Source organism: Pteropus alecto, unplaced genomic scaffold, assembly GCF_000325575.1.
Source record: "Pteropus alecto unplaced genomic scaffold, ASM32557v1 scaffold46, whole genome shotgun sequence".
In the NCBI taxonomy this organism is placed as follows: domain Eukaryota; kingdom Metazoa; phylum Chordata; class Mammalia; order Chiroptera; family Pteropodidae; genus Pteropus; species Pteropus alecto.
In genome coordinates, this window is record NW_006439231.1 from 599,572 (window position 1) to 608,903 (window position 9,332).

Sequence of the window (9,332 nt, forward strand, 5' to 3'; positions counted from 1 at the left end):
CTTGCAGTTCTCTCAGTTTTGCCTCATGTAGTTGAACACTCTGTGTTTAGGTGCATACACACGGAGGATTTTTATGTTCTATCAAAGGCATCTTCATTGTCATTAGTGTCTTTTATCTCCAGCATTTCTTTTCAGTTCTTTCATAGGATTTCCACCTCTGTTTACATTTCCATCTGTTCTTGCATGCTGTCTACTTTATGCATTAGAGTATTAGTGTATTAATCACAGTTGTTTTAAATCCCTGGTCTTATAATTTTAATATTCCTGGTGTGTCTGTTTCTGATGATTGCTCTGTGTCTTCAGATTGTGTTTTTTGCCCTTGGTATGATTTGTAATTTTTTCTTGATAACTGAACATGACATACCAGGTAAAAGGAACTACTATAAATAAGCCATTAGCAATGTAGTGGTGAAGTATGGGGAGATGGGAAATGTTCTATAGTTTTCTGATTAAGTGTAGTCTTTTAGTGAGCCTATGCCTCTGGATTGTGAACGTTACAAGTGTTTCTTAGTTTTTTTACTCCGCTCTCAGGTGGGACAGGATGGCAGGAATGGTCTGAATTGGATATTTCCCTTCACCAGATCCATGAGGCTCTGATAATACCCTAGTAAGTTATGCTCTGGTTAACTAGTTATCCCTGATAGGTCTTGTTAAGAAGAATAGAATAGTCTTTAATATTTCAAAATGGTTCCTTTTTTTCCTTTTACTGCCAGAAGACCAAAGGAATTTTTCTTCAATATTTTTTCTGGGAACCTGGTTGAGCTTTGTACTTATTATCAGGATGGAGGAGTGACTTCTAAGCACCTTATATGCAGAACTGCAATACTTGATATATATAAAGAACTCATATATATCCATAAGAAAACAGAAAAAAACAATAGAAAAAATAAGCTAAATTTATTAACAGGAGTCTCAGAAGAGGAAACCTAGATTCTCCCCCTGGCCCCTGGTCAAATATGTGAAATGACGATCATTATCACTGGTAAATAGGAAAAAGTAAATGCAAACTACAATGAAATAGAATTTAATTTTCATCAGAATGATGGCAATATTAGTTATATTGAAATTGATTCCTTGTGGAAAGTCATTTGTCATGAACTTCTACCGAGTTATAGCTGGATTCGGTTGAGGAGGAAGAAGCTAATATAATAGGATTGTTCAAACACAGAGTTAGGACTATCCCAATTTACCACAAAGCTGTTTCTTGGGTGTAACTTTTAAGTGATCTTTTTTTTTTTTTTTTTAAATAGCCAAGTCAAGGAAGTTTGTCATTCCCTGGATGACTCCTATCTTGAAACTATAGAAATATGACAGTTATTAACACTAGCCAGACAAGTTTCATCTAATTTGTTTCGCCCAGCCCATAAAAACAAACCAACCAACACTGGATGTAGCACATACTCCTGTGAAACTTCAATCACCTTAAAAGCTACACAAGAAGGTTCTTATTTTTATTATCACCATCATCTCTGTCATCATCATCATCATCACCAGCATTGTACCTGACACCACTACGACAATCAGAATATTATGTACAGGTAAATGGAATTTTACTTGAGTAATTAAGTCTTCAAACTTAACAAGTTACTACAGAGTATCTTCTAGCTTTTTGTTGATCGGTTGCTTTCTATAATTTAGATTTTTATTTCTGGACACTGTCAAGAAACATGCTGTTGTTCCTGAGGTATAAAGGCCTTGTGAAGTCTCTAGGAAAGTTTTAGAAAGTTGGGAAAAAAGAATCAGATTTCAGCAAAATTTTGCTTACTTTTTTTTATAACCACCCATAAGAACATTACCATTTTTGTTCTCTAGTAATGTAAATGAAATCATATTTTCTAATATAAAATGTTTTATAAAAATAATTTAAATATCTAAGTCTCTTTATAGAATTTTGTAATAATGTACTTTACAACACACATCCTGAATTAGTAACTGGCAAACTTCTGGGGGTCCTCAAAACTTCATAAATATTTAAATGAGCTCCCTTCCTAGGGCACTCTGCTTTTCTAGAGTTGCAGGAGGAAGATAGAAGATTAATGATCATTTGATCATTAATGTTTCTGTTCTTTATTCAGAACTCTGTCCCTAGTGATTTAAAGTCCTCTATGACAAATAAGAGGTTTATCTTCACAAAATTTGGGGAATTTTGCACTAGAATCTTGCTTTAATACTCTTCAGTATATAAAAATTTAGATACATCTAATTCAAAGGGTCTATAAATAAAGATCTAATAAATGAAAACTACAGTTTGTTATGCTTTGCAGTTTAACTGCTAATGCAATATCAGAATGTGGTTATAAGGAAACCTAATCTAGGAAATGATACATGGTATGAACTGTGGGACAAATTATAGTGAGACCAATGTTTTAAAATTGTGAATAATGTTGTTACTATTATTTTTTAATCAGTATTATTTTTGCAATTTGATTGAAGTGAGTAGCTGATCACACCAGAATAGCATTTTGATTAAGGTGAATAGCTGATCATGCCAGAATAGCAATGAGCTTTTACTCGAAATACAGTCAGTCCAAAATTAAGGCAATTACAGTTTAGTTAAGTATATGGAATTGGTTAAATTCATTGAAGATTAAAATTTTTAACCTATTTGTTCAATGAGAGGTTCATCTTGGAATGCGAATCTTTACAATTAAAAATCTTATGTCTAGAAATTAATTTGGTAAAGGAGAGAGTTAAACTATTTTATGAATGGATTTTTTTTTGTTATTTAGAACATCATTTTAACAGTTTCAGCTATTATTCAAAAATAATAATTAATTCCAAGATTGTGCATCACATTTACTGGAGGAAGTGTTAAATAAATCATAAACTACTATAATCTTTTTGAGATGATAGAATCTTCCTAATTGTTTATGACAGTAAGAAATCCATAATGAGGAGAAAAAGCCATATTAGCACTATAGTCGACAATATGTATCCTTTAGAACTTTCCAGAGCATCTAAAAGGGCTTTCGAAGAAAAACACTTTATAAGTTGTAATGTAGTGATTATTTGTATAGAAACCATTGTAGCCACATAAGAATCACCATTCAGGCTACATAATATTTGAGTTCCTCAATTAACATGCATATTTCAGAAGACTAAAGTACTGGTCTAAGTCAACTGGCTAATCAAAACGAATTTGAGATCTCAATATCACAGTGAACTTCTAGTCATTAGAAGAGACATATCACCTGAATATAAGACCTGAAACAAGAGAAAACATAGGAACTAAACTCAAGGACCTTGGACTTAATGAGGATTTTATAAATTTGACCTCAAAGGCAAGGGAAGTAAAAGCTAAAATAAATGAATGGAACTACATCAAACTAAAAAGCTTCCCCACAGCAAAAGAAACCATTAATGAGGTAAAGAAACAACCATTCAAATGGGAAAATATATTTACAAGCAATGCCTTCGGTAAGGGCCTAATATCCAAAATATACAAAGAACTCATACAACTCAGTAACAACAACAACAAAAAACAAATGATCCAATCAAAAAATGAACAGAGAACCTGAACAGACACTTCTCCCTAGAGCACATACAAATGGCCAACAAATATATGAAAAGATGCTCAACATCTCTAGCTATTAGGAAAATGCAAATCAAAACCAAAATGAGATACCATCTCACACCTGTTTGAATAGCTGTTATCAACAGGACAAGTAATAACAAGCATTGGAGAGGATGCGGAGAAAAAGGAACCCTCATACCCTGCGGGTGGGACTGCAAATTGGTACAGCCACTATGGAAAACAGTATGGAGGTTCCTCAAAAAACTAAGAATTGATTTACCATATGATCCAGCAATGTCTCTACTGAATATTTACCCCAAAGACTTGAAAACCCATATCTGAAAAGATATTTGCATACCAAAGTTCATAGCAGCATTATTCATGGTAGCCAGGATATGGAAGCAACCGAAGTGTCCTACAATAGATGATTGGCTAAAGAAGCTGTGGTACATATATACAATGGAATATTACTCAGCCATAAGAAGAGATGAAATACTGCCAATCGTGACAACATAAATGGACCTTGAAGTGATGATGCTAAACGAAATAAGCCAGACAGAAAAAGTTGAAAACCACATGATATCACTTATATGTGGAATATAAACCTAAAAGCAACAAACGAACAGGACAAACAAGCAGAGGCTCAAGGACATGGACAATAGACTAGTGATTACCAGAGGGTAGTTGGGGAGAAGGGAGATAGATGGGGTAAAAGGGGTCAAATACGTGGTGACAGAAAGAAATCTAACTATGGGTGGTGAGCACACAATGCAATATATATATGCCTCACTGTTGAATTGTACACCTGAAACTTACTGGATTTTGTTAACCAATGTCACCATAATAAAAAAAAGAAAAAAGAAAAAGAAAAAAAGAAGAAACATATTGAATATTAACAAGATTATAAATATAATTATTAATTACCTTAATTGCATGTTCCTATTAAAGTGCGATTCATCTAGTATAAGATATATTATGTTGGAGTAGAATTTTTTCTCTGAGGATGAAATGAAACACCAGAATTCCAATAAGAAAGCGTACATGAAGTAGGGAGTTTCTTGAGGAACTTTTGCTTCTGGGAAACACTCACGAGTTATCAAAGGAAATATATGGAAGGGGTAGAATTAAGAATAGAGAATAGAACAGAAAGGAAATAAGACTGAGTGGACTCACACAATTGTGGCATAAGTTAATGTTTTAAAAAATTGTTATGAAAAATGCAAAAAAGTTGTCTACCTAAAATTCAATTGGTCTTGAAGATATAAGAACAAAAATATTCTCAAATTCATAGAGAATATCTATTCTGCCAAATACATCGCTGATTACAAATTTCCTGTTTTGCACATTTTGTTTAAGATGATGCTGAATACAAAGAGATTGAAGAAACAACTGAGAATATCCTGAACTTTGAAATTAGAAATGTTTTTAATGTTATAGCTCTTTCTCCAAATGGGCAATTTCATGACATCATGTCTTTTAAGATACAAGGAATAACTAGTATCCAAACGTTATATAGACTAGACTAAGGGTGGTCATAAGATCATTCTACCTGTATAATGCCAAGTCATTATATTTTCTGATTATTTTTCATCTAATTGATTGATTTTGATAATGAAACTTAATCATCTGTTAATTTATATTATACAAATAATCCGGATTTATTGTAGAAGCATTAGAAAATATAGTTAAAAGAAAAATAAATTAAAAAGGAAAAAATATATCCAAGATCTCATAACATGGGATAGTTGCATTTGCCATCACAGTGTTTTCTTTCACATTTAATTAAAACTTCTAGATAGTTATATTATGTATTTGTGTTTATAAATCTATATTTGTCCTCATACATGATGGGGCTAGAGTTTACAAAAATACAATCAGATCACACTGAATGTTATGTAATTCACTTTAGATAAATAAAAAAGGCAAATCAATTTCTCTGCAGTAACATTAGGACAGAAACTCTATTTTGCTCACTATTGGATCCCCAGCAGTTAACATAGTACTTAAATATGATTTGTTAAAAGAATGAGCATTAGGGTTTATTCTCTTTGAGGCATTTGTGGCTTCTAACTTTTCAGCTAACATAAAGGCCTAATGTATAAGTTATAAGTCATGTTGTATGAGTTGGAGGAGAGACAGGTAGATTTAGAATGTTTATCATCTGATTTGAGCCATTTTCCCCCTTTCACAGGTTCGGTACATTTTCACAGAGAAGATCTTGGCCATTATGGACAATAATCCTTATTTTTCTTGGAATGATAGCAGTCTTGGGAGTAACTATTGGTCTCCTTGTTCATTTTCTGGCAGTTGGTCAGTGCTGACTATTTTCAATTTTTACCCTTGCTAACACATCTCCTTTTACTTTTAGAAATCGTCACAAAACAACATAAATATTAAATTTCTTTGTGGAAAATTTCTCATCTACTTTTTATTTTATTGCAAAATAATATTTTTTACTACTTAACACTGAACTTCATACATATTTTTGAATTAGATGCCTCCTTTTCCACTCTATAAATTGTATCACCAACTATGGAAATATGGGCAAAACTGAAGTCTTCAATACTTTGATGCTAATATTCATTATCAATAAAGGAGCTTATGTACTAGCTTTGTAGTTGAGTTGTTATATCTTTTAGTAAATATATCTCAAACTGTAGAGATCCCCAATCTTATTGTTTCAATTCTGGTATTGACAGATTAATCTGCTATCCTGCAAATACCCAAGTTCAGCATACTGGATGCAGCAATATATTATAGATCTTAGTTATCTGTGCTTTTGTTTGGTGATCAACTTCACATATTAAAATTATAAAATGGTAGGAAAAAAGAGGGTTTTGGAGTTTATTTATTGCAATTTAGTCTTTGTAATTAGGGAGAAAAATCTCAGAGTTGTGTCAAGGTGACACAGCCAATTTTTGTCAGGGCTTGAGCTAGTTTCTCTAACTATATATACATTAGTTTCTCTAATAATATACATTATTCTTTTCAGAATGAATTTAGGTAACTTCTTAGAATCTGGTAGCTGCTTTTCCTATGCACTGCTTGTCATAAGGGGAAAAAAAAAGGAAACTATGAGAATAGAGGAAACTAATTTTTATTTTAGGTTGAAATGATATTGTTGACTTCTAGGACAATGATCATATTTTTCAAAGTCTATTATTAACATGCCTTAGAGGCTATGTGGTGCTTTTTAAGGTGGCTCAAAAGCACAACTATTCTCAAAATATGTAAATGGCTAACAGCTTAACCAAAACAGTATACCACTTTATAGTAGTTTCTATTTTTAAAAGTACATATATGACCTAGAAGGCTTGTCCTGTTTTAAACTATGGTGGCCTAGTATATCGGGTCAACCAGTTTACATTTGGAGACGGGAAGAAATGGGGAATGTGAGACCTGTGACACCTGTGCCAAGCACTAGCCACCATATGCTGCACAGGAAGAGCAAGGGCAGGATGAAGTCTTTAAGGGATGGCTTCAAGGAATGGAGAGCAGGTCAACAGACAATGGAACATAAGAAGGGTGAAAGAAGGTATAGATCATCCAGAAGTTAAGGGGGATGTTTGTAATCAGAACTGCTTAGAAATATTAATTGGGTAATCAATAGGCTAAGAATTTTGATTACACATGAAAAACAAGTTTCATTTCTAGTGCATACTCTGGTGAATGGCTATGGGCTACCTGGATTGCTGCTTTGAGAAGGATGCTGAGGGACAGTGATGTCTATTATCATAAAGAAAGTAGGGAGATCACTTTATGAATGCTGGGTAGTTGCCATTTCTAGAATAAATGCATATTCATTCTCTTCCATTTTCCTTCTCTTCCTTTCTCCCATTCTCTAATTATTTCTAAAGTTGGGTTAAATGTTAATTTTGAGATAAAGACATGCGGGGACTTAAGGTCAATTTATGTTTTAAAATTCTGAGTATTTCTTTATTTCACAGGAAAGATTTACCATTACCAAGGTGATTTTCGTATTTCTGGAGTCACATACAATGATAGTTGTGAAAATGCAGCTTCACAAGGTAGCACAGATTTAAACAAAGATATTGAGACTAAGGTAAGTCAGTGATTTCTTTTATTAATTTCATTATAAATTTGATTGGAAAAGACATGATGGCTCTTTCTTTTCTCTTGCAGATGTTGGATGCATTTCAAAATTCTAGTATATACAAAGAATATGTCAACTCTCAGGTCATTAAACTTCTGTAAGTACAAACTTATTTAGGATATTATGGAAAGGGAAGTAGGTGACCTGTCACATCAGCTCTGGTTTTAAATAATAACAACAGCGAAAGCAGAGAAAGAAAATCGAGAGAGAGAGAGAGAGAGAGAGAGAGAGAAAGAGGAAGGAAGAAAGGAAGGAAGAAAAGAGCTTTCCATAAATTAAAGTATCATTGTATTTAACAAATTTCTGTTCATGGTAGGAATTGTTCTGTACAAATCTGTAATCTCTATACTAGAAGAGAAATTGGAAAATTGTTGGTGGCACTCAGTCCTGACTTCTGTGACAAAAGATAATTATAACTCTGTGGAAAACAAAGAGTCCAATCTGATTGTTTTGCTACCCATATACTAGCTATCTCTTCTCCCATTGACACCCATCTAGCCATACCTTTCCTAAAACAATCCTCTTTTGGTCTCCTTAGTATTGCCATTACTGTAATAACTATGGAATGAAGTGAATCATTTAAGATAACATTTGTCTAACTATGTCTTTGAAGAGTGCTTGAGGGTTGTGGGGTCAGGGCTGCAGGAAAGAGGGTACCATGGAGCATAGGGGTTGAGTGATAAAGAGTGAGAGCACTTTTACTTTGCTAACTGCCAATGTCTATTCTGGGCAATTCTTAACTTTCAAAAAAAAAACAAACAGAAAATCCAGATGGCCAAATGCCAACCAACCAAAGTACTTACTCATACACACACACAAAAATCTTCAAAGACCCTTCCATCAACCATAATTATTTGAAAATAAAGTTGTGGGTTTTTTTAAAAAAAATTGTGATTAATATGACTTTGAGTTTAAAAGTCTTCCAAAATGAATTAAGTTTCTTTCCTGATTAATAAAAAGAATGTACTGGTTACAGAAATAATGTAGATTCTCTTCATGCTTTAGAGTTATCTTTAAGACATTTTTCATTGTATAGATCAATTGGGGTAGACATGTATAAAATACTATAGGAGAAGCTTAGTACTGGCTCCTGAATATACTCTAAAAGTTATCTTTTGAATGCTTCCCTGTCCTACATTTAAGTTCTCATTTATCTCTTAATCTGAAATTAAGATATTAGAAAATATCTGTATGAGAATTTGTTTTTTCCTGTGTTATAATAAAATCTTATGCTAATCTTTTTTTTTTTTTCCAGTACTCAGTTTCTCCTATGTGTTTAGTTTGTGGTTCACATATTCCTTCATGAACAATACCTCTAAGTTAATTAGGATATTTTGGGGAATGTTTGCACTTTATACATACTGGGACAATATCTGTGTAGTGTTCTTTGACATATGTAAAGAAAATATGATAATTAAAATGTGAGAAATAAATGTGTTCATAAAACATCTAAAAAATCAAGAAGCAACACACTAGAACATTTCTGTTGTTTCCAGTCCTTATCTCAATGGTTCAAGCATACAGTTGCAGCTAACATTCAAGTTTCCTCCAGCAAAGAGGGATAGAGTGAAGACTGAAATCAAAGCTATCTTACATCAGATGTTGAAAAACAACATGGCATCCTGGAATGCAGTTCCAGCTTCCATTAAACTTATGGGTATTCCACTTATTTCCATTATTTTCTATTATTTAGGTTTCAGGAAT

The 9,332-nt window shown here is 32.9% G+C and overlaps 1 protein-coding gene across 1 annotated transcript in view; it reads left to right on the plus strand.

Annotated features, from left to right (window-relative positions):
• Positions 1-1,472: 1,472 nt before the first annotated feature.
• Positions 1,473-9,332, plus strand: part of LOC102879003 (transmembrane protease serine 11B) — a 13,826-nt gene continuing 5,966 nt past the window's right edge. Inside the window, exons 1-5 of the mRNA XM_006916509.1 lie at positions 1,473-1,538; positions 5,706-5,824; positions 7,462-7,577; positions 7,658-7,725; positions 9,125-9,285. Coding sequence (XP_006916571.1) covers positions 1,531-1,538; positions 5,706-5,824; positions 7,462-7,577; positions 7,658-7,725; positions 9,125-9,285 — 472 coding nt within the window. The 5' untranslated portion in view covers positions 1,473-1,530. The remainder of the gene's footprint in view (positions 1,539-5,705; positions 5,825-7,461; positions 7,578-7,657; positions 7,726-9,124; positions 9,286-9,332) is intronic.